Source organism: Micropterus salmoides, unplaced genomic scaffold (genome assembly GCF_014851395.1).
Source record: "Micropterus salmoides isolate LMB-PRFRI ecotype aquatic unplaced genomic scaffold, ASM1485139v1 Ms_hic_scaffold_14, whole genome shotgun sequence".
NCBI classification, from domain to species: domain Eukaryota; kingdom Metazoa; phylum Chordata; class Actinopteri; order Centrarchiformes; family Centrarchidae; genus Micropterus; species Micropterus salmoides.
In genome coordinates, this window is record NW_024040485.1 from 12,016,672 (window position 1) to 12,044,379 (window position 27,708).

The 27,708-nt window shown below is 39.3% G+C and overlaps 5 protein-coding genes and 1 non-coding gene across 7 annotated transcripts; 3 read left to right on the top strand and 3 right to left on the bottom strand.

Moving 5' to 3' along the window:
- The first annotated feature begins 523 nt into the window (after positions 1–523).
- Positions 524–4,043, top strand: myl12.2 (myosin, light chain 12, genome duplicate 2). Of its 2 annotated transcripts, XM_038717685.1 has the most exons (4): positions 524–676; positions 2,296–2,504; positions 2,739–2,900; positions 3,553–3,725. In XM_038717685.1, the coding sequence occupies exons 2-4, from the start codon at positions 2,321–2,323 to the stop codon at positions 3,723–3,725; spliced, it is 519 nt and encodes a 172-aa protein (XP_038573613.1). In that variant the 5' UTR covers positions 524–676; positions 2,296–2,320. The 2 variants fall into 2 exon arrangements, with proteins under 2 accessions (XP_038573613.1, XP_038573614.1); XM_038717686.1 differs by lacking the exon at positions 524–676 and having other exon boundaries at positions 2,321–2,504; positions 3,553–4,043.
- Positions 4,044–4,138: 95 nt separating this feature from the next.
- On the bottom strand, positions 4,139–7,550 carry bag1 (BCL2 associated athanogene 1). The gene is made up of 7 exons (XM_038717684.1): positions 7,440–7,550; positions 6,223–6,351; positions 6,039–6,121; positions 5,848–5,961; positions 5,641–5,748; positions 5,475–5,537; positions 4,139–5,379 (listed from the first exon to the last, which is right to left on the bottom strand). The coding sequence occupies exons 1-7, from the start codon at positions 7,474–7,476 to the stop codon at positions 5,290–5,292; spliced, it is 624 nt and encodes a 207-aa protein (XP_038573612.1). The 5' UTR covers positions 7,477–7,550; the 3' UTR covers positions 4,139–5,289.
- Positions 7,551–7,890: 340 nt separating this feature from the next.
- trnar-ucu lies at positions 7,891–7,982 on the top strand. The gene is given in 2 exon segments: positions 7,891–7,927; positions 7,947–7,982. It is a non-coding gene; the product is annotated as a tRNA-Arg (tRNA).
- An 812-nt stretch (positions 7,983–8,794) lies between these two features.
- LOC119901912 (reticulocyte-binding protein 2 homolog a-like) lies at positions 8,795–10,037 on the top strand. Its single transcript, XM_038717687.1, has 2 exons — positions 8,795–9,601; positions 9,741–10,037. Exons 1-2 carry the CDS (start codon positions 8,851–8,853, stop codon positions 9,974–9,976), a joined length of 987 nt encoding a protein of 328 aa, XP_038573615.1. The 5' UTR covers positions 8,795–8,850; the 3' UTR covers positions 9,977–10,037.
- Positions 10,038–11,209: 1,172 nt separating this feature from the next.
- Positions 11,210–16,489, bottom strand: chmp5a (charged multivesicular body protein 5a). Its single transcript, XM_038717688.1, has 8 exons — positions 16,306–16,489; positions 15,821–15,925; positions 15,687–15,733; positions 15,171–15,264; positions 14,730–14,801; positions 14,205–14,313; positions 12,092–12,207; positions 11,210–11,658 (listed from the first exon to the last, which is right to left on the bottom strand). Exons 1-8 carry the CDS (start codon positions 16,372–16,374, stop codon positions 11,608–11,610), a joined length of 663 nt encoding a protein of 220 aa, XP_038573616.1. The 5' UTR covers positions 16,375–16,489; the 3' UTR covers positions 11,210–11,607.
- A 2,392-nt stretch (positions 16,490–18,881) lies between these two features.
- oprk1 (opioid receptor, kappa 1) lies at positions 18,882–24,409 on the bottom strand. Its single transcript, XM_038717689.1, has 3 exons — positions 23,742–24,409; positions 22,585–22,937; positions 18,882–21,676 (listed from the first exon to the last, which is right to left on the bottom strand). Exons 1-3 carry the CDS (start codon positions 24,185–24,187, stop codon positions 21,138–21,140), a joined length of 1,338 nt encoding a protein of 445 aa, XP_038573617.1. The 5' UTR covers positions 24,188–24,409; the 3' UTR covers positions 18,882–21,137.
- Between the last annotated feature and the right edge of the window lie 3,299 nt (positions 24,410–27,708).

Consider the following 27,708-nt stretch of genomic DNA (forward strand, 5'->3'; position numbering starts at 1 on the left):
AAACTCCCATCGTTTAGACGACGGCAAAAGCCTGAACCAAAACCCTGCCGAACATTTTGAGTCTATCTTAACACGTGCATTCACCGGCGAACTCTAAGGGCAGGGTTGAACCAAAATATCACCTTAAAGCATTTTAAACGTCTCCATTTCGCTAAACCTACAGTTCAGTTTATCAACTTACGTGTTTGTGAACAATATGCAGTCATTCTGCTGTGCAAAGGGGCAAAGCATAGACTACTTGGTCTACACCACAATTAAATATTGAGACATAAATTGATCGCAACAGAATCCACTTTGGATCAATGCTTTGGGCAATTTACACAGGTTTGTTAGTAACTGCTGCCACCTGGTGGTGGAGTGTGTGAGCTACATAATTTGGCGTTTGGACAAATATGAATAAAAAACATCAAAATAACAGATTAATTTATGTGTGAGAGAATTTAAAACTCCTACACATCTTTGAAGTATCTCCACTTACCACGATTAAACCAACTCAACTGGTCAGATGTAAAATAAACACACTGGTCCATATGAAGACAACATGGAATCTTCCAGGCTGCTTCCTGCCCGGCTGTGATTGGTCAGTTTGGGAACGAGAAAATAAAACATTGATGGTTCCTCTTCATCAGCCTGTGGAATCAGCAGACATCTGGTAATAACGCTTGTATTGTCTAAGGTGGGTATTTAATTTGCTGTGTTGTTTTTATTGCCTCTAAATCTTGTGCACATAAAGGTAATGTTTTGTCCTGAGACCTGATATTGGTTAGCTCGCGCAAGCTAATCTGGTCAGTCAAGTTATTTATCAAATAGGTCAACACTGGACTAACGTTAGCTCATAAGTGAAACTACCTGGCATATGTGGAGGACGCTGGGCGGCCAAAATATGTAACAACCATGTGGTTACAACCTCAGTATAGGTAATGACTTTCTCAGAACCATAAATATTTCAGGGCCACTTACGTTTGTTCCATTTCTTGTTGTCAGCTAATGTGTGGCAGGCTAACGCTATCATCATTTTCTGTGCAAACCGAATGACAGTTAACAGTAAGCTGGAAAGTAAAACTAATTTAATCGAAATGTCAACAATGTGGTTCTCTTACCAAATTAAATTGACTCTCCTCGCAGTTATCAAAAAGTAAACAGCCAGATTTCCATATAAGTAAATTCAGAACAGCTTTATATTTATACATTTGTCAAATAAAAGTCCAGTACAGAGGTCCATATCTTAAACTGGGGCCTGTTCCTGGTAGGTGGATACCTGAGTTGGCTTGATGGTTTTTATTGCTAATTGTAACCCCTGCTGTGATTTTCTTTCCCTATATTAAAAACTTTAAATTGCCTCCATTTGAAATGTTATATAAATAATAAATAAATCTTGCCCTGATTGAAGAAAACAGGTCACTATGTTCAAAAGCGCAGCCACATTCAAAATTAGAGTGATGATGATGATGAAAACTTTAAATAATAAATAGGCGAAACCCCCATATGTGAAATCATTTCAACTTTCAATTGACTGAAGATAAATTTAACCAGGAAAGATATTTTAATGGGGAGCACAAAACACACATGGTTGAAACAGTCAATCTGAGTGACTTTAAGAAATTATAGGTAAATCACAGTATATAAGTAAGATTAATAATGACTGACCTCAGTTTGCTACAAATTTGGTCATTTGTTTGTTTCTGTCTTCCATTCTCCTTGCGTTTCTATTTCAAAACAAAAGCTCACTGATACTAGGGCTGCAACTAACGACTCCTTTCATTGTCGTTTATTATGTCAATACTTTTCTTGGTCTAAAAAATGACAAGGAATGGTGAAAAATGTCAGTGTTTCCCCAAAAACCAAGATGTCGTTCTCAAATGTCTTGTTTTGTCCACAACCGAAAGATATCCAGTTTAATGACATAAAGGAGTAAAGAAACAAGAAAATATTCGCATAAGAAGATGAAATCAGAGAATTTTGACTGATTAATAAAATATTTGGCAGTTATTTTAATAGTTGATAATGAATCGAATAATCGTTGCTGCTCTAACTGCACTTTAAGACAAGTTCATCTAAGATTAACAGGATTGTTTTGCTTACATAATCCCAGCCTGGATTAATGAAGCCTTATTTGAACATGGTCAAAACGTTACTGTAATCAATCCACACAAATGTATAAGCCAGAAAAATAAAGAACAGACATCTGTAGCACTTAAACATTTATTATCAAGATAAATTTGACACTAGTGATATAGACTTTAGATCATATTGTCAAGCTGTAGTTGACAGCCTTCATATCATCTGGTTCTACAGGAGGGGGGACCTACCAAGTACCAACATGTCGAGCAAAAGGGCCAAGGGAAAGAACACCAAGAAGCGTCCCCAGCGCGCCACCTCCAATGTATTTGCTATGTTTGACCAGTCTCAAATCCAGGAGTTCAAGGAGGCCTTTAACATGATCGACCAAAACCGGGATGGTTTTATTGACAAAGAAGACCTTCATGACATGCTGGCCTCATTAGGTAAAACTTAACAGTTAGTTAAGACATAAAATATTACAAGTAAATGTCCTGTTCTCAAAACAGTACTAAATGCTGTTTGTTCAAGTAACAAATGAGTAGTAATTTAACAAAGATTAGAGATGAAACTAGGCAGAAACATATCAACACCCGTTTTTGTAAAGCCAACATGCTCTCAGCATGGGTAGTGAGTGAGCTTGAGTGTAATAAATCCTCATTACTGTGAACATTTCCCAGGAAAGAACCCCACTGATGAGTACCTGGAGGCAATGATGAATGAAGCGCCAGGCCCAATCAACTTTACCATGTTTCTGACCATGTTCGGGGAGAAGCTGAATGGCACAGATCCCGAGGATGTGATCCGTAACGCTTTTGCCTGCTTTGACGAGGAGGGCACCGGTGAGTTCAAGCTTTCTATACATGTGTGAGCTTTGTATACTGTGATCTGTATCTTGCAGCGCTATTTCTCAATGTCTCCGGACCCAAAGCTGTCAGGGCATGTTTGCGTTTTATTAAAAGTGTACTGGAAAGATCTAATTGCAGCTTTAACTAATTTCCGTTTGTGAATTAAGGACTTAAAAATGTGAATGCATTCATTTGGTTGACTTTGAGCATTCAACCGTTTCAATTAATGCATACATTTTTTTAAGTCCTTAATTAATAGATCTTTCCAGTATGGTTTATGCTGAAATTTTCTTTAATTACGAGTGAATCATTTTCTTAAAAATATAAAATTGGGAAAGATTATAAAAAATGAATGTGTTGGGGGGTGTTTAGATGGGAAACATCCATTTAGTCACAAGGTGACGTCAAAGAAAGAAATTTAAGTTTTATGTCAATTACAGAGTCAGCAAACTGAAGTCTTTACTTGAATAATGACTTAAATGTTTGATCTGTTATTTAAATTGTTTGGCAATCCGTTTCCTGTTAATACACTAGTAATTTAAGTTAATTTGGTGTGCTTGTTTTATTGATAATAGCAGAAACCTGGTGTGCATGGGGGTCGTTTTCCTCCTTTTCAATTGGAAATAAAAAATGTCTTCTCCAACAGGTGTGATCCAGGAGGAGTACCTGCGGGAGCTGCTCACTACGATGGGCGACAGGTTTACAGATGAAGAAGTGGACGAGCTCTTCCGAGAGGCGCCCATCGACAAGAAAGGCAACTTCAACTATGTAGCATTCACGCGCATACTGAAGCACGGCGCAAAGGACAAAGATGATTAGAAACAGAAGCAGCTCTGGACAAGGCTTATTCTGTAAATCGTGTGTATATTTAATGGGTTTCCACTTAGTACAGCTATATACTGTTATTTGGCTCATGACAAGCTTCACTGTGGTATAGCTCACTGAAGGTCATTTGTTTAAGCTGCTTGTTGGACCATACCTCTGGACCCGCCTCCCCCCGCTCCAACAGCCTTTACTCTCAAAGCTCATTTGCACATCTGTGAAAACACCACTAAAGGGTCTGTATAAGCTAGTGAAGATGTATGAGAAAGACCTTCATGGATAAAGCCGGAAATAAACAAGGAGTATATTATTGTGGCTGGTTTGGTTTGACTAATTCATTTATATATAATTTGTTTAGGAAATTAAAGTTTTGAGATGAATTTGTGTTGAGATGAATCACCGATGCTCTATTCACTTTTCAATAAGATTTTATTTTAAAACAAACAAAAAGAACAGATATGTGCCAGTCTTAGTGATGTTTAAACAATACCAATTCAACAGTTCACACTAATGGATTTAACAAAAGGTGCTGGCTGGTGCTGACTCTCAATGTAGAATAATGCACACATACACTATATGGCCAAAATTATGCGTACAGCATTGTGTGCTTCTTGAGCTATCTTTTATTGTGTGGACTAGTTTTGCAACTAACAATTATTATCTCAATTAATTTTATTAATCCTTTGGTGGATGAAATGTCAGACGATAGTGACCACCCAAAATTCAGTTTACTATTACATATGGTGAAGAAAAGCAGCAAGCGAGAATCTTTAGGATTTTTGTACAAGGCAAACCATTAAATGATTATCAAAATAGTTTCTGATTAATATCAACTAATTTATCCAGCAACTGTACATTATGCAACTGTATATTAAACAGTGGCAGAGGACCCTTTCCTGTTACGACAGTGAAGAAATGGTTTTCCCAATTTGGTGAGCCAGGTCCTCAACCCTATCCAATACTACAGAAATAAAGTGGCGCACTGAGTATGAGCCTTATCGCCCAGCATCAGTGCCTGATGTTACTGATGAGCCCTGCAACCAGGTCCTAAAATCCAGCGAAAATCCTTTTTATTAATGTTTGGGTGTCCACATACTTTTGGCCATGTGCATACAAACTGAGATAAGGGGCACTCGACACGTGGCACATCACAATGAGAATGATTTCTGTTCTGTTATTGTACATTTTGATGAACTAGAGAATCTTAACAGCTTTCCGACATTGTGGATAATTTGATGGCCGTGGCAGTTCTATTCAGCACTAGTTTTAGATGCTATAAGGGGATCTATTTAATTTGTCACAATTTAAAGCACATCTGTTCCTTTTCTCAGAGTGACTGTGGTTCCAATATCTCAAGGAGAACGTATCCCAGATGTACCCAGCGTCAGCGCCAATAACCAGCCTCCTTCTGTTCACAGGGTTCTCTGTGACGAGTGCTCTTTCATACATATCACACCAACAATAAATAGACAAGGAGCTGCTCCACACTTGAAGCCGCCTGTACACTTTGCAGTTGCTCACAGAGCAATGTATATCACATGATATGGTAGACCTTTTAGCTCTAGTCCGCCAGAGCAAGATTTTTCGACTGGATCTTTGATAGGTGGTCTGATATACAAGCCTCCATCTTGTCACACTGGGCCAGGAAATCCTATTGACAGAGAATGATCATACTTAATATTATTAGTCAGCATTCTCAGTGATTTTCAATGAAAACATTTTTGGTGATACTGAAAAAGGGTTTACCTGCACTGTCTTTACAAGTCCCTTTTTCTTCAGTCTGCAGTCATTGAAATTGTCTGGGAGAGACTGTTAAAAGAAGAGACAGTTTGGGGTTCGTTATATGTGAAATATGAAAAATAATTTAAAAACATGCACATGAGATTAAAACACTTGAACCAAAATAGATCACCAAAGCATCGATTTGCTCCAGGATCTTCATGAACTGTTCAGCTGCTATTTTCACTCTGTGGTCTAGTTTACCCAACGCCTCTGCCTGGAGGTCTTTGGCCAGGAACCCCTGTGGACAAAAATGCGTGATAATAAAATTTCAACACAAATATAGTGGAGAACAGAGCAGACCCAAATTGCATCTTAAAAACCATAACTGATTGCTTACATTCTTGAGTCCAGTCAACTCCCCGTCTACCTTCTCAAGCTTTTTAGCCGTCTGTTCCACAGATTTCTCGATGTCTTTCAGCTTCTTCAGTTCAGCCTCTTCCTCAGGACTGTTCTGTTTGTACATTATTGTCAGGGTTTAATTACATACACAGTCACCCCGTGAGAGACATCCCAATGTAAAGGCCTTACCCGCTTTCCAATCAACATGAGTTTGCAGCCTTCTTTTACTCCATAACTGGACAGACTCTCCTCCACATCCTTCAGAGATTTCCCTAAAATGCCAGGACGGATAGGGCAAGGTTAGAGCTGGATGCAGATGATACAATATTCAAGCTCACCTTGCTGTGAAAGAAAAAACAGACCTACTGATTACCTTTGAAGATGAGTTTCTGTGAGGTTTGTGGAACTCCAGTAGCTTGATTGAGAGCATCTGACAGGTCTTTGACAGTGGGGCCCTTGCCATCACCCTGGCCAGTTAATGTGATGCTGTGTTTAGTAGATCCTGGAGCGGGAGAAAAAAAAGTCAATATCAGCATAAGCACTTTCCTGTGGGAATTACTTTCTAAACAGTGAGAGATGACTTTGTTTAACCTTTGAATGATGTGGATTACTTGGATATATAGATGACTACTACATTTTAGAAGCAGCAGCTGGTAGCTCCTTCAAACTTTTATCTGTTTTTTCCAGCTTTACTGCCTAAACATGTGCTACCTCTGACATAAGTACAGTCAATGGAAGATGAAGACGGGGTTTTTTGGATTAAAGAGCGGCAAACCACGATCCACCTGGCCCAAACAACCGGCCCAGGCGCCGCGGACCACGTTGATCGTTCAGAGGAGAGAAAGAGAGCCAGGAGAGGAGCCATGCTGGTCCAGCTTGGACTTAATTCTCCTGCTAAAGATCCGGTCTTGACAAAATGGGACTCATGTTGACCAAACAACGGAAACCAGAGACTGTTGTGCCCACATCGTTATAGAGACCTGTCCGATCAACATCCCGGTTCAAGCACTCGGCAGAAGTCCATGTTGTGAGCTGTGAGCGCAAGACTTCGGCAAGATGCAAATTCAAAAATGCACTGGTGAATGTTCTGGGTGTATACGTGTCTGTACATATGTATATAAATATCTATTGTTTTTAAAAATTTTTATATGTTACCAAATTTTCATACAGGCCTACACATATGTTGTATGTGTAGCATGAAGGAACTACAGATTTAATTTCGTTGTGCAGCCTTGAGCTGTTTAATGACAAATAAACAACCTTGTAACCTTCAATTTAAAGCAAACGTGAGCCAATTAAACTAGACATTTTCTTGATAAATATGCCGCTGTGAAATAACTATTCAGTCAGATTTACAAAAAAAAAACAATTAATAAGTGAAATCGGACTGTAATATTCATCCGAGGGCAATAATTTATTCAGGATTTTAAAGAGACATAAAAATATACTCAACAGAACTAAGAGCTAGCTATGCTTAGCTACATTCACTAACATTTCCTATATCACCTCCAATGCGATGGTCGATGGTTTGTGAAATTACATATTTGTTATCTGGTAATAATCGTGTAAGAGCATGCAAAATCGTATTACCGTATGCAACTGTCACTGTAATCGGATGCTCTGACATTTTGTTTTTTAGCGTCCTTTAATCACAACATGAACCACACAGCTAACTGTAGCTGATTGCTAACTACTTCCGGGGAAAACAGGAAACAGTTTTCTAGCATTGATATTTTGAACTTTATTTATTTATTATTTGTTAACGCAACAGTACATACAAACAAACTAAGCACACTCATAAACGGATCATACCATCGACATAACATGAGTATGAGTACAAGTACTGAAACATAACCTAAGTGCATATTTATCGTATTAAAAAAACAGCGTGAGTTTTTTCCTTTTTCTTGTTTTTAACACCTAACTCCTCATATAGATTTCCTATCCGCATACGTGTCTCAAGTTTATTTTAAAATCAGACCGTGTTAATATGAAAATAAGAAGTTCCTGTTCGCGTAACATACCCTTTCAGCATGTACCTGGCTCTGTGGCGCAATGGATAGCGCATTGGACTTCTAGTTAAACACATGAGAAGTGATTCAAAGGTTGTGGGTTCGAGTCCCACCAGAGTCGGACTTTTAAAAGAATCTCCGATTGAAAGTGGTTCTTGTGACTATTGCAAATCAGTAATACATTTGTCAGTCGACAATATAATACACAAACAGCAACAATGTGTTCACTGAGGACACTTTAGGCTTCAGCCATTATTCTGACAATTTAGAGTTTTAGTAATCCAGGGGGAATTTACACTGTACAGCTGGCAGATTTCTAGTACATTTTAGTCAATACATTTATAGGCTATTTGAGTACTTTTGGCCAACAAAGAAAATAAATCAATATTTTCTCACCAGATCTATTGGCAGTAAGGAAACATTTAGGCATTTTTAGGTGAAGTATTACTGAGCTTTTAAATAGTGGTAGGGGTTGGAAAAAAGTTTTTGATCTAGGTTTAGTGTGTTAGCATGGTAACATTTCCTAATTAGCACTAAACACAAAGTACGCACATACGCTTAGGCTGTACAATACCAGAAAGAGTAAGAGAGAGTTGTGTGTCAAATACCGTGATACATACGGGAAATAGGGAGACTAGTGACCCCGGGAGAAAACCAGTAGAGAGGGCAATGAAAAACGTGAGTCTCCCGGGAACTTCAATGTCAGTACAAAGTTTCTTGGCAATCCAACCAATTGTTGTTGATATATTTCATTCTGCACCAAAGTGATGCACCCACTAGCAACTATAGACCAGCATTGTCACCCCTAACACCATGCTGCTGCAAGCAGTGCTGAAAACATGGCTGAAGTATACACAGTGGTTATGCAGCATATACACAGTAGTTATGCAGCATGTTGCCTTATATGGACGTTTTTGTTCTGTTCAGTTAGAATGTTCCAAGTTTAGAATGTTAATTTTGATGTCACAAAAAGAATTCCATGACATCACATGACAGCGAACTCTCCTGTCTGGTGGCATCGTTTAAAACAAACCTGCTTAAATGAAAACATCAGTTCAAACTCACCTACAAAAGCAGAGAAAGAGCAAGCAAAGATGGAGGAAAGGCAAAACAGTTCCTTCCTTACTGAAATGGCGCTTCTGAAAAGCAAAATGACGCTGACCCCAGAGGAGAGAAAGGAGGAGGTCAGAAGACAGATGTACGTAGAGCTGAGAGCAATGGAGATGGAGCGCAGACAAAGACTTGCTCAGGAGACTATGGAGAAGTTCAAGAGGGAAAGAGAGGAGAGAGAAAATGGTAGACAAAGTCTGCGGAGACAGACAGAAGAAAATCAGGAGGAGAGGATGAGGCACAAGGCCAAAAAGAGAGAGGAGGAGGAGAGGAAGGCAAATGAACAAAAGGCCCTGGAGAAAACAAAACAAGACTTACTTCAGAAAGAAAGGCTTCGGTGGAAAAAGGTGATGATGGTGGAGGAGGAGCTGGTCAAATGGTCCAGGTGTACTTCAAGTGCTCTGAAAAAAGAGCCGAGGCAAGACGAGGCTGAGCTCTGCTACCTGCCAAAGGTGGGAGACAAAACTGATCGAGAGTTCCTGACCTCTGACCTGAAGGTTAAAAAGAAAACTCTGCACAACAACTGGGTTGGAGAGCAAAAGCCTGACAGTGAGCCCTTCAAAGAGAAGTTCCACTCAAAAAACTCCACCTATCTCCTCTTTGCTGCAAAACCAGGCCCCAAGCCTAAAGGTTTGTTTCATATTTATATCACCACCAGCTCACTTTTTCAATCACAAAAATCACACATTTCTAAAGCAAGCTGTTAGCTAAAGCAGGAATTCAATTCATTCATAGAACTAATTAAATGTTTATCTTCTTTTTGCTTTAGAAAAAACAGAAACACCCAAATTCACTGAGACCCTGCTGAAGGTTGGACACTGGGTTGATAAATACCGGTACCACAGAGAGATGAAGAATGAGAAGCGCAGGCTCAAAGCAGAGGAGCAATATGCAAGATGGACTGCCTTCAAGATGAGCCAAGCAGGCCAGTTTCCCCGGCAGTATGACTGTTATACTCAGGGATTCGCTACAAGCAGAAACAACATTCTGAAATCCATTTTTTAATTTACTGTGTTTACTCTGCTTATTTGTTTTTGTGACTTAAGATAATAAAAATGTGTTGAAATGAAAACATTGGGGTACTGATTCCTGTCTACTGTAGTGGTATTGTATGATAGCCTACTCATGCCACAAATTTTGGCATTGTGTGGTGAAGACAGAAAGTAAATAAGAGTCCTCGGGCATGCTAGCTGCTAACTTCGCTAGGCTAACATGCTCACTATGACAATGCTTGATGTTCAGAAGGTTCGCTAATAAACACTAAACACAAAGTACAGCTGAGGCTGACAGGAATGTGGTCATAATCCAGTAATGGGCAAAAGACCACCAAACTCTCCAGAATTCATCCTTTGGGGACCTTGAGGAGCTTTACCAAATGTCAATCCATCCAATAGTTATTCATGCTGCCAGCCAAGAAACAGGCCGGCACATAGCTCATGTAGAAACCACATCCAGTTTGTTTTTTTACACTTCAGTTTTTGTAATGATTAAACGAAAGAGATATATTGCATTAGAGGTAGGTGGATTTTATTTATTTTCCTTTCAAGAGGTTTCCTGTTGTACAGTCATTTTGAGAAGTTTTCTGAACAGAGGACAAATTCACTATTTGTGATGTGTCTAACCTAAAATGCCCTAGTGAAAACCAGTCCGAATTCACAGACATGAAAAGGATAATGCAAATTTGTTATATACAGATATTTGAGCGTTCCAAAATTGCATGAATGCATGACCTGTACATGTTTTCAAGGCAGGAAAACACAGGGTATGATAGGGTCATCAATGATAGATTCCCAATTACTTTTATACAACAATGAATTGAACTGAAACAAGTGGCTTGGTTACAGAAGTTACAGCGTGCCCTTGATTTTAACCTTCGTTGGAAAAGTTACAGCTTGGTTTCTGGGGCTCTGGGCAAAATTCTTTGGAGAAATTTGTGTTAGGCTTAACAGGAACCCACATCTCAGTTTTTCCTCAGTGCCACCATGCCAGATAACCTGGTCCTAGTTGAGCCTTGACGAAAAATAATCAACTACAAAGAGCCGATAGTGGTCCATCTCCTAATAAAGTGCATACTTCTGTGTTCTCTTGGCTGGCAGCGTAAACGTCTGTGAGTACAGTTTAATCCACAGCTCAGGTACCAAAGAGCAAAGAATCAAAACTAACATGAGGAAGAAATAAAAACCCACAAAAAAAGAGGAAGAATGAGAATTGAGTAATCAATAAGTCAATAATTCAAGGTTAAATTAAAACACATTATTTATTTTGCATGTTAAACCTGCAGATATTTGAACAGGCTCTGTGGGAATCATCTCCACTTTAGGGAACTCCAACTCAATAGTAACCTCTAAACACACAAATCTAGACGAAAAATAATAATATAAATAAATTATTTCTGAGTAATACTGGCAAATGATGAACCAGACTGATGAGTGTTATTACTATGAAAAGGAGAAAAGGGGAATAGTGTTTTTAAAAAAGGTTCAGTATGTTACAAGGCCACATGCTAGCACAACCCAACACCAGGACAGCCTTAAGATAGTAGTGTTCTCAGGTAAAATGGTTTTGCATGTATAAATGTTACTCTACATATAAAAGTGTTTTCGGTTGAAGTGCAGTTGTTTTAATCCATTCCTTGTTTATGTGGCAGGAATCTGTGGCAGGCCGAACTCATCCACCAAAACACCATCCTGAAAACAAAAGAAGTATATTATGGAAACACTTTAATGACTGCACTCACAAACAGACCTCTTAACACACACACACACACACACACACACACACACTTATATTTCAAGTGTTATTTTTCTTTCAGTTAATTCATGTTAAACAGTGTGAATTCAGTCAGAGGTATCAGAGCCGCATGTAAACAGCTTCAAAGACGACACTAATAGTTTCACACATTCACTACAAAAACATTTACTTCACATTGGTGGCAGTAATAATGACAATGCTAAGGGTATGATAAACAGATTAGTTTAAAATTGCAATCACAGTCAACAGCATGTTGCCACCTTGCCTTTTCTGATTTAAATTCCACGTATTTTCAGCACCGTAATTCTCCAACCCGTGCCTCGAGTAGAACGTCAGTGATAGTGTTCACTGTGCTCGGAAGACTGTTACCTTGTTAGTCTTGCTGTCACTGGGGATTCCCTCAGGGATAGACGGGGCAGCAGCGGCCTCGTCCAGGTAGGAGCTGTCATCATCCAGCAGCAGCTCATCACCCAGTGCATCCAGCTCTGAAACCGCAGTTACACACGTATAATATATACATATACTGTAAAACTTCAATGAATAGCCCAGGCTATTAGTTGCTTCAATCAGTGAACTCACCCTGCCTCTGTTTGAGACAGGCGTCTATATGGGACAAGCCTTGAATTCATTTTTCACAAAACCCTCGCTCATCAATGATGGGAAATAGGCTACTATTTTATTGTTTATTTCAACTAGCGTGAATATAACTTGTATATAAATTAGGCTATCGGATAATATATCAATTATAAAATATATCATTCATTTAACTCCTGAGAGACAGAGACCGACCGTAAAGCTGAATAAATGTAAATTATTTGTCACATAGTGATATTCATCCTCTGCATTTAAACCATCCCTCAAGGGAGCAGTGGGCAGCCACTGTGCAGCGCCCGGGGACCAACTCCAGATCTCATGTCAGTGTCTGTCTAGAAGCCCAACATGTTTTTGATGGTGGGGGAAACCGGAGCACCCAGAGGAAACCCACGCAGGCACGGGGAGACCAGGGTTTAAGCCCACGACCTTCTTGCTGTGAGGCCACAGTGCTATCCACTGGACCACTATGCCACCCATGTTATATTTAATAAGTTGGTGCTCATTGTTTGCATAAAATGAACTGAACGATTATATTGTAGAGACTCTAACTGATATTATGATGTGTAGCGTGTCAATATTCACAAAAGTTTAAACATTTATATTTGTATGTGCTATCTAAGCAGCTTACAACTATAACTTAAGCAGGTGACCCGGTGCGCTTAAAGAGGTTTTATACATCCAAAACACGTCTATAAAACCAGAGCAGGTGTCTAACTGCGACCTGCGTTTATTTGTCAAAATGTGTAGCCACACCAGGCCAGTAAAAGGGACTGGCGTGTAATTAGGATTTGGCTTTTAAATTAAGTTTTACGGTAATATATATTTTGTGTAATTAGATTGATTATTAAAGCACTTTATACTTTGTGTCAAAATTGCACGTGATTGTTTAATATCAAATATTTTCACTGTTTTCAATGCAACAGGGATGAAGTAGCAGTACCTTCTGTAAAATAATTGCTACTTAATTAAAAGTGGGAGTGGGTACGACATCAGGGTGTAAAAGGAAAGGTAAAAAAGGGTTGTTTGTCGTCTGTGGTTTAAACATTCAGCATCATAATGTCGTGGGCAGCTTTTAAACACCAAAACAATGTGCTTATGTCTGACTCTAGACACGATGATGATGTTATCGGTTCTTTGATTTGTCTTGCACAATGCTTTTTTAAACAATAGCAAAGAAATGTGTCTCTACCTGTTACTCCATCATATCTTCAAGTTTGGTTACACAAATTGTGTTCCAAGTCAGGGGCGTAATCCTGTGAAGTCCGCATTTATTCTAGACCGAAAGCCTATCCCTGTAGGTGGTGGGCCCACAGTGCGACGGCTCCATGTAGATCTTTCAGGCTGTGCCCAGCCAAGTACCATGGGTACCGGTTTCCCTTTTATGGATGAGGTGCTAGAGCTTTTTTTAGGCCAATTCATGTAGGATCTAAGAATTGCTCTTTGTCTGGCCCCTAGAAATGACTAACGTCAAATTCTATTCTTTACCATACTCCATAGGAACGCTTATCCCATTTCAAAAGCTCCTCCAAATCAAACAATACAGCCTACTAGTGACCAGATTTAGAAGACACAGCTGTTGTATCTATAATGTATTCCATCATGTGAGACAGTGTTGCCAGGTATTTGGTTCAGTGCTAATCAATTACTGGTGAATAAAGTTTATCACCAGACCGATTAAAAGCCACAGCAGGTTCACAGGAAGGAAGAATATCTTTGAGCTATCCTGGGAAATTCAAGAAACATATGAGTAGGTGTGTAAGTAATTTTACAGCCGTGGTGAGAGCTCTAAATTTGCTTCTTAAAACTTCTTTAAATGTTGTTGTACAGATTAAGGTATCTGCTCAGAAAATAAATGTAAATGAAATATGTCACAGATGGTCAGGTATACCTGCTTCAAGATCATCCTCATCTATCTCTGGAGTGCCGTAGCTGCGGCTCAGGGCCTCTTGTACCTCGTTGGCGTCCTCCATCATGTCCTCCAGCTGGTCTTGTAAATCCTGAAAATTCAAATACAAATGATCGCGTTTAATGTTCGATATCCGGTATCTGATATAAAACTACAATATTACATTTAACTTACGATCCACACTAGACTGTCATGTACAATGCAAATTAACCAGTTTTTCTTACTTCGGGTATGAAGAAGAAGAAAATAATCGTTTAAGGGTGCAGGACACTGTAAATGAAGTTGGTACATTTGCTCATCAAGCCACATTTAAGCATATATGCAAGAATGTGCTTTGTGTTATTCATAAATTGGAATTAAAGAAAAAATACATAATAAAAATAATAAATTATTTACACGAGTGGGACGAGAAGGGCAAAATAATACATTTTAACATTATCTGGGCAGAATCCCCACTCGCTGCTGTGCATATCTTGACATGTAGTGTAGTGGTTTATAAAAACATACGTCAATCTGATCAAGTTTGACGTCCTTGTAAGCCCTTTTCATTTCCTTTGCACCAATCTTCATGGCCTCCACCTGGGAACAGAAAATAAATTGCACATGGTATATTTAATCACTTGGAAAAACGACTGGCGAAATAATCTGTCTTGCAAAAATTGTGTCTTTGCTGGTAAAGATGCATGCCGATAGGGATCAGATCTGAGTCTGGAGAGCTGTATTACATTCAGATTTACAGACTTGACTCAGTCTCAGCTGCATCTAGGTATTAATTTGTTTTGCTTGTTGATTAAATGGCAGAGCAAATCAAAACATTAATTCACAAAAAAATCTCTTCTTAGATATATAAATATATACAAGAATGTAGTCATACATGTTTAGCATGACTAGAAGATTGACCACCTAAAACTAACCCACACTGTTCTTAGCAAGTCGTGTGGTTCTTACTGTTGTTTTGGTGTCCTTTAATGTCTGGATTGTGTAATTTGCCTGCTCCATGTTAAAAGACTGCTGAGCCAGCTGCTCTCTTTGACCTTCATACCTGTGACAAAACAAAAATACTGTTGGTTTCAAAACACTTGCATTGTGCAAATAATCACATAATAAAAGCCCAGTTCTAATTAAAGCCATACAAATACTGGATTGTTGAGGCTGACATGGGTTTATATTTTACTGTTAAAAATATGATTTATCTGCCAATATTTAATTGTTAATCAAGTGTGACATTTTACAATTGAAATCTAAGTTCTCTTTTACTGACAATCTATGTAATGGCGTCACAGTTTCTAAATAACTACACCATTAACAGATCTGGCATTTCTATGCAGGAATGTCTTGATACAGTGCTTTTTTATATTATTATATATACCTGTGATAAGCTAAAATTGGTCAATAGCGTCAGCCATGCCATGTCAGACTCATATTCTGCATCTCTGTTAAAAACTTATACAGTGTAGGACTCACATTCTCTTTTGCTTCAGGACTCTCATCGCCTTCTGTTTCACCATGTTCTGCATTTACAAAAAGGAATAAAAAAACTTTTTGCAAATCAAACTTGTAACCATCATCATCCCGACGGTTGACGTGTTGTGTGTTACCTTCGAGGGCCCATCTCTCATCTTTTTCATCTGATCCTTGTACTTCACAAGTTCAGCATCTAGCCTGCCAATCTTCTTTTCTATGGACTCAGACCTGGCATCCACCTGAGTGAGGAGGAGATCAATTAGAGGCAACATTAATGGTTTCCAGCCTCAAAGTGCTCAAATGCCCTTCCTGTGTGTGCTGTATGAGTATTAACAAAAGGAAAGATAGCTGGAGGGGCATTAAACCCCTATCAGAGAACTGACGGTTGTGGTTGACACATACATCTCTTTTTCGCACTTTAAGTCAGGAGGAAAGAAAAACCAGAGGCGGTATGCGTGTTGTTAGGATTTAAAAGTGCTTGATAACTGTAAATTGTTAGCTAGCTAGCACGGTTTGCTGGTTTGACTGCCCTTTTGAGACCATGCTAGCCTTGTAACGGTACCGTTATGTCACATAACCAGACATAAACAACAATACATCTCAGCCTGAAAGTACTCACACTGCCGATACAGTCCGACAGATTAGGAGGAGGCGCTTTCGGCTTTCCGCGTCCGAATATTCTGTTCATTTTCTAAACGTGTTATGGGCTCGTAGCGTTTAGCTTTCCTTAGAAAATACAAAAAATACCCATCAAATGCAAAAAGGATTTCTTCCTAGAAGACACCCGGAAGCAACGGTTCGGACGCAAAAGGTTCCCATTGGCTGTCGTAAACAGTTGTGACCAATGAGTGGTTTGGGTTTCACACGCGACCAATGAGGGGTTTGGGTTTCACACGCGCATGCCCCGTGTGGCGATAAAAAAGACTGCAGCTTCAGTGAAACCCTATTGTCCTGATCATCTCCAGCCTTTGTTATACACCTCCACAGTGCAGATATGATGGCATTACATAGGACTTATAATCATGTTTTTGACTTTCCTGACTCCTTACATGCAGATTAATACTGACTAATGATAAAGTATAATTTTCAACGTGCAATATAACTCTCCACAGATGCATATTAATAGGTACCAATTTATAATAAGGCACCATTTATGAGTTGTAGTTCATGTCTTTAACCCAGGGTTAATAAACCTAATGCTTTACAGATCAGTTATAAACAGGATCATAGATGCCACTGATGACTTAGGTGTTTTCCTTAGTATTGTGTCTGGGATTGTATTTGTGTGCTGCAAGCTAATAAACAACAAACAAAATTCACATCTCTGTAGCGTGGAAAATAGCACTCGAAAAAAACTGTACAAAACTAAAATAAATGCACAATAAATGAATTAATTAAATAAATAAAAAAATTTAAATTTTTGGGGGGTGGGGTGGGGGGGTTAGGTGTGGTTACACTTGGAGGAATAAAATATGAGCTTGGTATTTCTAAACTCCTGGCTAAGGCCCTGATCTGTGCCATTGATGAGAATAAATAAATACTACTTTTGGGTTGGCAGGCTGGCTGGCGTTTATCCACCTCCTGCATGACACGTGCTTTGTCTCTTTTATCTTTTTAATTCATCAGGATGACCGTTCAGACCACTTACCTTCAGGGAAACGTCTGCAGAGAATCTGGACCAAAATCTATTTATTAATATCTTATTAACTGCAGACATGATGGCTTATCAGAAAGTGAAAAACACATTTGCTTCATGATTGCCAGATGGAAAAGTATCAACACCAGCCAAAGAGATTTTTCACAACCTGGCAACTCCAAACTTGTTCTTATTAATGTCTTTTAACAGATCCAAACAATTTATTAAACATGAATAATGCCATCAGTTACTACTCACAAACCCATTATAATGGGTGTGTCACTAAAAAGTTGTACGTATTAAGTACCAGTTAATATTGATACACTTATTAGGACACATTACTAATACACATAATGCATAGCATATTCATGTTACATTTTCACCCCACCACTGTTGTCTGTATGTGCTTCTATGCAGCAAGTGATGAGTGACAGTTTTCCTTTGAACAATGAAGCCTATTAGAGCCTTATTAGACACAAAAGCCTGTTACTGAACCTGGCTTCATGTAATGGCTTACCAATGCCCAACATGAGAGACAGAGACTAGGGGGAAAAATCCAGTAATTTTGGTCATTATGGCTGATAGCTTCAATCAATGCACACAAGGACTACCTCTCAAACCTCTGAAAATCCACGTGCACCATTAGGCCTGTCAGCTGCTCTACTGTATAGACTGCTGCATCTTTCTCAAGACTTCGACAAATGCCAACGGTAGGAAAAAAAAAACTCTTTTTAATAAAAGATAAAAATTTAAATTAAATCATTGTCTAAAATTGCATCATTGACTCCGGAGTCCAATTCTCCATTGGTTATGTGTTCACAATTGGTAGTGGTTGCAGTTTGGAGGCCTGTGAGGGATCACCTGTTTCTCACTGCATTAGCGACCTACTAAACCTACTCCTACTAAACAAGTCCTCCAAACTAAAATACAAAAGACATGATTTGTCATTGTCTTCCAAGTCTAACAGTAACTGTTTAACTGTTTAACTAGCAATAACTTTGATTTTTTCTGCCATTTGGGTGTAGCAGAAACTATTCAGAAGTACTTAATCTTATAGCGTGATAGTGTGGATAACTGCTCATTTGATTTATTCGATTTTAAACTGCGTGCAGAACTTCTCAACAAATGTGGTACTGGCCCTCTATATGGCAAGTTGTGCAATAAAATTGTTAAATCCAAAACTAGTGAGGCACAGTAGCAGAAACATATCTTTAAACTCCTCACACAGCAGCTGAATTTGCAGTCATTGCAAATTCCTGTGCAAGGCCAACAACACAATATGCCTCATAATTAGTACAACAAGCCTTGAAACTCTGCTTTTCAGTCAGTGCGTGCTCACCATGGAAACACTAACTTTGTGTCTGGCTTGAATAGAGTTAATACAGGATTGGGGGAAAAATGTATCATTGGGGAGGTGGGTTATGATCTCATGGCTGTTTTGTAATGTTATTTCATATTTTTATTCATTGAACCCACTTAGATATAATTAAGGACAGAATCATAACCCTTTTTACCTGCTGTTCTCTTAAAACCAAGCAATCTCACATTTTACACCTTTATTGTGACTTAGTTGTGCATGTGTGAAGCATGTTTTGACATTCAAAGCTGAAAGATACAGCAAAATATTCAACAGATACAATGAATTTACAATGCAGCAGCACTTTATACATATGATGCTCAAACCTGGACTGAATTCGGCCTATCATTTGAATACAACCGTGTCTATCGAATAAGTCACAGTATTAGGAACAATTAAGTAACACATATTGTAACCAAGCTAACGGTGGGACTTAGAGATAATGCTTCCTTAGAGATAATGCTACAATAGCTTTAAGCAGTAAGCTAATACCAGAATATAGTTTCATACTCTTAAAGGAAAAAAAAAGAAGATAATCACAAAAAATGACTAATTGCTAATCTTTTGATTAACGAGAATAGCTAAGTTCAGAGACCCAAGATAAGGCACACAAAACAAGGCACAAAACACACTTTCTGCTATAACTGCTGTATCAAAATCAGATTTTGACAGATATATATTAATCATTAGCTCTACATTACGAAATACCCTCACAAGCCTTTAATTTGAATAATTCTGGTTGATCTGGTGACTCCTATAAAGCTAGTCACATGATTTTTTTTGCAAAGGAAAAAACTCAACTCAAAACATCATAGTTATCAAGCTGAAAGGATAACATGTTGAGCAGAGGTTTACTGTATAAACATCAAATTGCAAAAAACCCCAAAAGCCCTGTTGTAGATACAATATGTTATTGTCATGTCGGCTGTTGCCTTGGAGCCCTCTGCCCAGTTTAAACACGTACTAGTATTTCAGACAAGGTGAGAACATGCCAGGTTGACAGAACTATGTACAATATTCAACATCTCCTCGATGATCACAGCTGGAGATGTTTCAAGGTGTGGAGGTGTGTGTCTTAAAGAACAAAGTTAGGCTAGAACAGTAGCCGCTGTTTTGACACTGAAGTCAAATACAACCATTTTGTCAAGGAGAAAACACTTTCATTCAGTGTCTTCTTGTGGTGAATTACACAGGATGATCCCTGAGAGGTATTAAATATTCTACATGGGTTTACTTCCAAAGTGACTTTTCACAAAATTTACGATACAGCAAAGCACCAAACTACAATTCACACTAAACACAGTTTCAAACAATGTTTGTAATGCAGTTTGTTCCCAAAATAATCAGGGACACATACTTGTTTTCATTCTGTGCACAAAATACCAGTTGATATTTCTATGCATGTGAGAACTATATTAATGTATTTTATGTGAAAGCATTTAGGACAGTTGATAAGGTAGGTAAACAAAGAGTCAATAATCTACATAATAAAATACTTTGTCTTGTATGGGAATCTCTCATCAACTTCTCATTGTTGATATATCAACAGTGTGAGAAATAATGTAAAAAAAGAAGTACTTTCTTTGAGTTACATTTCAGCTTTTTAACACAACTAGCCTCAATATCCTAAGAAGAAATTTTATACATTCTGAAATACTATGCAGTGATTTAGCATGTAGCTGGGCTGTGATCCCAGAGGCATCTTTGCACTTCCAGTCAATAACTGTCTCATAGGCTTTTAATCTATACTTAATTTTAATGTATAGGTCTGTCATTCTATATTTGTCTTAATGTCAACAAATCCCACAGAAAGGACAACAATATGTTTGTCTGTCTCTCACTACTTTCTGACTTCTCTACCCTGTCAGCCTCAAGCTGATAGCCATTCATTGTCACTAAAAACGTGTAATATATTGTTTCATTTTTATTTAATTTTAAGTAATTTTCATACAGCAGCACTGTAGATTTTCACAAATATTACTCTAACAAAAGTAAATTGTGTACTTGTTAGGATCTACTTTCAGCGGCCAATTGATACACATTGATGGTACAGTGAGCATTTCCAGGTTATGGTGTATGTGGGATTAACTCAAACTAAAATACAGTGTATATGTTCATCATAATGTCATCCAGGGGCTGGTTGAATAGTTTATGGACAGTGAGGTGAAGGCATTTATCAGGTTTTTGCTACACAGGAAATACCAGTTAGTTGGATCAATTCTTCTGGTTTTGGTATTTCCATGGGATTCGCTGACAATAAGAAAAACGTGTGAAGTGAACTTTTTTTTTGTTTGTTTTTTGTTTTTTTACGATTCTCTGACCAACATTATGGATAACTAAGTAACAACTATCCCTCTCTTTAGCCTCTCCCTCAGATTGCAGTTGTGATTTGAGTCAATCCCAGGTCATTGGAGTCCTCCCAGCCCTGATAAGGCATGGAGGACATGTCCATGGCTAGTCATACGGGCCTGGCTTGCCTCATATCTCCCCGGGCCTCTGTGGGACACGAGTGGTCCCGCAGTGTGCTCCTCACCCGGCTCACCCCCTGACAGTCTCCGTGTCCTTTTGCACCGGGGCAGCAAAAGTCCCTGAAGCACCTCTTGAAGTTCTCATCCAGGAAGGCATAGAGGATAGGGTTGAGGCTGCTGTTGGTGTAGCCCAGCGCCACACAGAAGAAGTAAGCAGCCATGACGGCAGTGGTCTCGGGCACGTTGGCTGACAGAGCCTTGACTAAGATAAAGATGTGGATGGGCGTCCAGCACACCACAAAGACGGCGACCACCACCAGCACCAGACGAGTGATCCGGCGGAGGTTGCGGTCCTTCTCGCGTGAGCCCGACAGCAGGCGCACGCTCTTCAGCCGCATGACCATCAGTGTGTAGCAAACTGTGATGATGATGACAGGTGCCACAAAGCCAAAGATAAAGACACAGATCTTCATCAGGGTGTCCCAGTACATGTAGGGTTCCGGGAACTGTAGGGCGCACTCAGTAGTCCCTGTTAACACAGAAATTCATATTTAATTTAGGAGAAAACCAACAAAACATCTACATCCATGCTGGCAGCTCTGTGAGGCTGTCCGTCTGTGCTTTGAGCTAAATATCTGATGTTGGCTAAACAATGAAGGCTTCTGTGTTCACAATGATAATGCTAACTAATATGTATAATGTTTACCATGTTCACCATGTAGGTGAGTTAGCATTTACTAATTAGGACAACTCAAAAGCCCCAGAAACATTGGCCGTTCCCCGTAGAGGCTAAATAGTTGTCAGACAATAGCCCATGGGTTCCGAGATTGATAAACAACCATAAAAGTCAACCTCGTAGTGGTGCTAGAGGAAGAGTCACCAAAGTTGGTAGCATTCATCCTCTGGTCTGAACCAAAGTGTTGAACCTACTCCACATAAGTTACATTGGAAATTGTATGTGATGCAGTAAGGTTGTCACGGAGGTAAAGGGCAGAACCAAATTCATAGCTCTGGGTAAAGTGCTTGTTGAATGAAGGCTCATTGTGAACATTCATATCTATTAGACTTACACTGAAAGAAAAAAATACATCTGTCAAAGTCTATTCTCAACCTAGGAGGACCGATTATGACTGTAATAGCTTCATCTAGTCAAGTAGCTGGCTCTTATCAAACCTATAGAACATTCTATTCATATAATTTGAAGGATGCTTCTCGCAGCCAATTGAGATAATTCAAGATAAGGATGTTGTAATGCAGCGAGGCTTCAAGTTTGAAATTGCCTTAAGAGTCTCTTAGCAGCAGCTTTTTTCTCCAAAGCAGACACATAGATGGAATAAAACAGACAAATATGAGCCGAAAGACTAAAACCCTGTCAAACAACAAAGCTGGAGTCACACCAGAGCAGTAAGAGTGCGAATGTATGCTTGGTCAAGGTACCGTTATTTGTCTTTGTGCTGCCAAGTATCATGGCAGGGATCCCAGCGGCGGACGACAGCACCCAGATGATCACATTGATGATCTTGGCCTTGACGGGTGTGCGGAAATCCAGGGCCTTGATGGGGTGGCACACGGCCACGTAGCGGTCCACGCTCATCATGGTCAAAGTGAAGATGCTGGTGAACATATTGTAATAATCGATGGAGATGAAGACTTTGCACGCCACCTTGCCAAATGGCCAGGAGCTGAGCAAGTAGTCGGCGCTCTGAAAGGGCATTGTTGTGGTGACCAGAGCATCAGCCACAGCAAGGTTAAAGATGTAGATGTTGGTGGCTGTTTTCATTTTGGTGTATCTAATGCGGGGGGAAAAGGAGGACACATGATCAGCTTGAATGGATTTGATTGTCATTTGTCACTTTTTTTGTTGTTGTTTAAATCCTTTTAGAGAGGAACAAGGGTAATGAAATCACCCTTTGATATAAGGATTATTTACCATGGTGCTCAACTCTTTTCTTGAATAAACAGATTTAGCAGCCAAAATACTCTATATACACACACATGGAACCAATGGGAGGAAAATAGTATCATCTCTTGCCTAATTCACGGCTTTAAAATATACTCTGTTATGGCTGATCTCACACTTTCACTGAAAAGACCTTCATGAGGCTTTAAACCGAATAAGAGCCTACACGACATGGAACAGATGAGCTTTGAACGGAAATATTGACATTAGCCTACAATCACTGCAAACATTGTTAAATTGCAGTCAGTGCTGAATAAAAAAAATAGCTCAGGATGCTGGATGCCAGTTTTCCAATAAAAAACACCGTTAAACAAGTGCACATGCGCAGGAAACACAATATAGGGGCACCAACAATGATACTCAAGAAATATAGGGGATAAATAAATGTAATTAGGCTATGCTTACGAGTTCCCTTTCTATCTTATCAAGCATTATTCCCATCTACGGCCCTGAGGTTTGCAAGTAATCCCAAACTCAATAGCCTACATTCATGACAGTAGCTGAGCAAACACCTGCCTACAGCAATTTGACTGCTATGGACTTGTTAAAAAATTAATACGCACTGAATTTCCTATTGCTTTATGAGCCACATGCAGGTATTCCATTTGAATGAATGGCAAAGCTGAAAACTCACCTAATGATGACATACATCACCAAACAATTGCCGGCCAAGCCCACCACAAACACCACCGAGTACACCGCGACTATAATGGGGATGATGGGCGACATGGGCTCGGGTTCTGCGTCCCAGGTGCCGTTGGGTGTGTAGTTGAAGATGTCCGATAAGACGGGTTGCCAGGTGAAGTTTGGGATGCACTCCCCCGGTTGTCCCGTGGGACACCTGTCCTCTTTGTAAATGTGCACCACGCTGCTTTCCATGGTGCTGAACGCTGCCTGCACCGTCCGGGCTGCTGCGGGGCGTAAACGGACCGTTAAACTTGGATAGCTGTCGGTCAAGACAGCTGAAATTCCGACGACTGCTAGAAAAAAAAAAAACAGGAACAGCAAATTTCGTCTGTAAGTAAAGATTATGGCTCCAAAAGAAAATAGAGCGTCACAGCCCGCGCTCAAGGACATCATTACACAAGTGTAACACCACCGTACCTGGTTTTCTGCTCCTGAAAAGTTAATTCAAATACAGCAACACATATAAGGACTTTCTTATTGGACGCTCAGCCACAGATTAAAATAATAAAAAAAATCAGGACACTAGAAATATGGCAGAAACAAAAGGTTTCTGGGTAGTTGTGGACGAGCAGAAAATTCACTGTCTGTGCCACCGCTGCGTCCCCGAAGTTGCGCACTAGAAGCCCGCACTGCTCAGTCAGTGACATCAGAGGCTGAGCCAACAGATGTGACAGTATCCAGCCAGCAGAAAGGCTCTAACTATGTGCACCTCAGTCGGTAGGAAATGCATTTAACAAAAAGGCCTACACCTTTAACGCTTTATATTGATTTCGTTATTTTTGGCACATTTCAGGTCAAATGCATCACTAATAACCCCTCAAGTTGTGTCCAGTAAAACATCAGCCGTTATTAATCTTAGAAATATATAAAAAACATTTTTTTTTACATTTTCTCTAAGTTCACAAGTTACTTGTAGGAAAATTAAAAGTAAGTAGCCTATGTCACAATATCACATGCACATCTTCCTGAAAATGTTTAAATTTCCATCCGTGCTGCCATAAGATGTTCCCTAGCAACTCCTGCCAGAACCACCACTGCAATGCACACATGCAGAGTCCTATCAGATGTTGAAGAGACAGGAAGTAAGAAGGACACTTAACAGCAACCTTCTTGGTGATTGTTAACCTGCCAGCAGCACAGAATTGCAATGTCTTAAATAACATGGACATATATGAGCACTATTGTAGAGATGCATTTTGCAGACTTTCAAATAACAATTACTTGTTTTCCATTAGCATGTTTTGACAGAATTAGAAGTGTTTGACAGAAGAGGAGAGTGTCATTTTGTAATTTCCTTTCAGCTCTGGGCTCATAATTTGCACCTTTCTCATATATGCATTTTCTCTATTGTATCAATTCACTATTTGCCCACTGCCTTACAACATGACTCTACTACTCGTCCATACAACAACACAAAATGTGGCATCAGTGGGAGTCCAAAATGAAAAGAAAATCTAGCTCTAAATAAAGAATACACCCCTGTGGACAGAAATCACGAGCTACTGCTCTCTAACCACCTCCCCCCCTTCTCCAAAACAGATAGGAGACAGTTTTCAACCAGCACACAATTAAGTGGGTGCTGTTTCTTTTCCCTGCCTCCACGCGCTAACACCCGTTGCTTAGAGACCCATCATTGTCAGGTGTTGCTTGAGAGACAAAGCCAGGATTGAACAGGCTTGACTTTGTGAGATAACCATGTTTGTTTGTAAAATGTTTGATCCAACTTCACTGAGGTTCTACGTCAACCTTGAACTGGCAGTGAATAAAGAGTGAACCGCATCTTTCCTCATATTAGAGCTCCAGTGGAGGAAAAAAGACAGTTACAGTGTTTACCCTAGTAACGCAGGGCCAAAGGTCAGTTTGCACACAAATACAAAGCGCTACTCTTCCTCCGGCACTTGAAACATGTTTTATTTGAGTTCCAGAAGAGGGGAGTACGTGTTTGTTATGTAACCCCCAGTAGATGAGGTCGAGAAAATACATTAATTTTTGCATTTTTACTTCCCTTTGCATAATGACGTGGGGTGTAAAATTCTTCAATTAATGGTTTCGTGATGAGACAGGACTAAGGTATTAGGAGTTGAGTTTTCCCAAATGATTACACACAAAGCCAAAGTTTTTCAAGTGTGCTTCACCGGCTGATTACTGTCTCCTTTTGATGTGTTTCATTTATCCTTCTGGATTTGGTTTCCTGTGGAAGCCCCTGAACACGTATTGCCATATTGCATCAACAAGAGAAAGAGCCACTTTGATTTCTGAGCAGCTTTTCAGGATAAAAGAAGCTTTCTGCCCTAGCGGCAAAATGTGGATTTCACAGACAGAAACCCTTCCCCATCTGCGATGCAATACTCATTTGATCCTACTACTACTGTTATTGATTAAACTTCAAAATATCTGCCTCCTCTCCAATGCTCAGCCAGACCTGGTACACAAGAAATGCTGCTCAATGAGGATAAGCGTGCACAATTTGCTCATCACCCTTTTTGATGAATTCACTGAAACAGAAGATATTAAACTTACCTGTTTCTCAGAGAGCAAATGACTTCACAGCAGTAAACTTGACCTAACGCTGACTGTGAATCAAGGAATGAAACAATAAGGAAACAGAACAAATTCATCAGTTTACTGTTTTTGTCTGTTTGCAATTCTGTCATTCAAATTATTATTATATGGTTATCAGACCTCTCCTGCTGAAAACAACAGAAATTAGGTTGATTAAAGTGATGTGAGTGAACCCAAACCATAAAGTTAGGGGTTGTAAAACCAAAACAATGATCTGAGAGATGCTAAAATGCTCTGTAGAGCTGAGGGGAACAGCAGAGTCTGGTGATAATCTCTGTAGTTTGTCACTACAGGCAAGCCACTTTCACATTACACATTTACTTTACTTTAAGCCATTGTTACTTGACTGGTGAAGCTTTAAAGTGACAATTTAGGGTCTCTTTCCCACGTTACCAGTATCTTCAGTAGAGTTTGCTCCGTTGTCATGCAATTGCAGATGTTCAAATTTCAAAATAATATGTTATATTATATAGTAATACGTATTTGTGGCTGAAACTTTTACAATAGTAAAGCTGAACCCAAATGTCCGGACTTCTCATGTGCTGACTTCAATATTTTCATTAATTTTAATAATCTTAATCTAATATGTAACAGTGTATTTATTCATTTTAGAGAGGTATTTCCCAAGGGTTTTTCGCCTATATTCCTATTTTCTCCACTATCCAAAGCATTCGCCTCTGACTCTGTCCCTATTGATGAGATGTGGTGTAATTTCTTGAGTTCTCTAACTACAGATTACACCCATCAAGATCCATATGCAATCATGGTAGAGCACATAATAATGTCTCATTACCCTAAGATTTATATTCAGCACAGCGCTTTGTTTGAAACCTCCTGAGAGGGTGAAAAAAGAAGAGGGGCGAAAGCTTTTCTTCGTCACTGTCCAGTAAATACCTCATATCGTCAAAATGTTCATGAATTACAAAAAAAAGGCTTGTTTTTAAGCTTTGTGAGAATGCATTTGTAAGATGACCCAGTGGGCTTTTAAAACGGTTCATTAGTCTAAAAATTAGGACAGTTTATCTGAAAGGTAAATTTGGAAGTACTTGAAGATACAGATTGCAAATCATCTTTATTTTCACTAACCTGTATATTGCGTCCGTCAAGCTGGCTTTGCATCTGTGGACCCATTTCCCAGTGTGCTTTAAAGTGTGTCTCTAAAATTGTTCATTGGCATCATACCAGGTCAGTTAATCTGCCCCATGCATGCTCCAGCAATTTACTGGCTCAGGAATAAGGTATGATTTTGGAAATCTGCTACCGTGTCTCGAAACTCTCAGGTAAAGCACTCAGAAGATTGCAATTCTCTTACCTAAAAACAAGCTAGGGCTTTTTTTTAGAGCCAATCACAA

Coding starts and splice junctions, on each gene's coding strand:
- myl12.2 (XM_038717685.1), top strand. CDS start 2,321: ATGTCGAGCAAAAGGGCCAAGGGAAAGAACACCAAGAAGCGTCCCCAG. Junction 2,505..2,738: donor TGACATGCTGGCCTCATTAG/GTAAAACTTAAC, acceptor AACATTTCCCAG/GAAAGAACCCCACTGATGAG. Junction 2,901..3,552: donor CTTTGACGAGGAGGGCACCG/GTGAGTTCAAGC, acceptor CTTCTCCAACAG/GTGTGATCCAGGAGGAGTAC.
- bag1 (XM_038717684.1), bottom strand. CDS start 7,476: ATGTCAGAGCATCCGATTACAGTGACAGTTGCATACG. Junction 6,122..6,222: donor ACAGAAACTCATCTTCAAAG/GTAATCAGTAGG, acceptor CTGGCATTTTAG/GGAAATCTCTGAAGGATGTG. Junction 5,538..5,640: donor TGGAGCAAATCGATGCTTTG/GTGATCTATTTT, acceptor TTCTTTTAACAG/TCTCTCCCAGACAATTTCAA.
- LOC119901912 (XM_038717687.1), top strand. CDS start 8,851: ATGACAGCGAACTCTCCTGTCTGGTGGCATCGTTTAAAACAAACCTGC. Junction 9,602..9,740: donor ACCAGGCCCCAAGCCTAAAG/GTTTGTTTCATA, acceptor TTTTTGCTTTAG/AAAAAACAGAAACACCCAAA.
- chmp5a (XM_038717688.1), bottom strand. CDS start 16,374: ATGAACAGAATATTCGGACGCGGAAAGCCGAAAGCGCCTCCTCCTAAT. Junction 15,265..15,686: donor GTCCTGAAGCAAAAGAGAAT/GTGAGTCCTACA, acceptor GTTTTGTCACAG/GTATGAAGGTCAAAGAGAGC. Junction 14,314..14,729: donor TCAAACTTGATCAGATTGAC/GTATGTTTTTAT, acceptor TTGAATTTTCAG/GATTTACAAGACCAGCTGGA.
- oprk1 (XM_038717689.1), bottom strand. CDS start 24,187: ATGATGTCCTTGAGCGCGGGCTGTGACGCTCTATTTTCTTTTGGAGCC. Junction 22,938..23,741: donor GTGATGTATGTCATCATTAG/GTGAGTTTTCAG, acceptor CCCCCGCATTAG/ATACACCAAAATGAAAACAG. Junction 21,677..22,584: donor CAGCACAAAGACAAATAACG/GTACCTTGACCA, acceptor CTGTGTTAACAG/GGACTACTGAGTGCGCCCTA.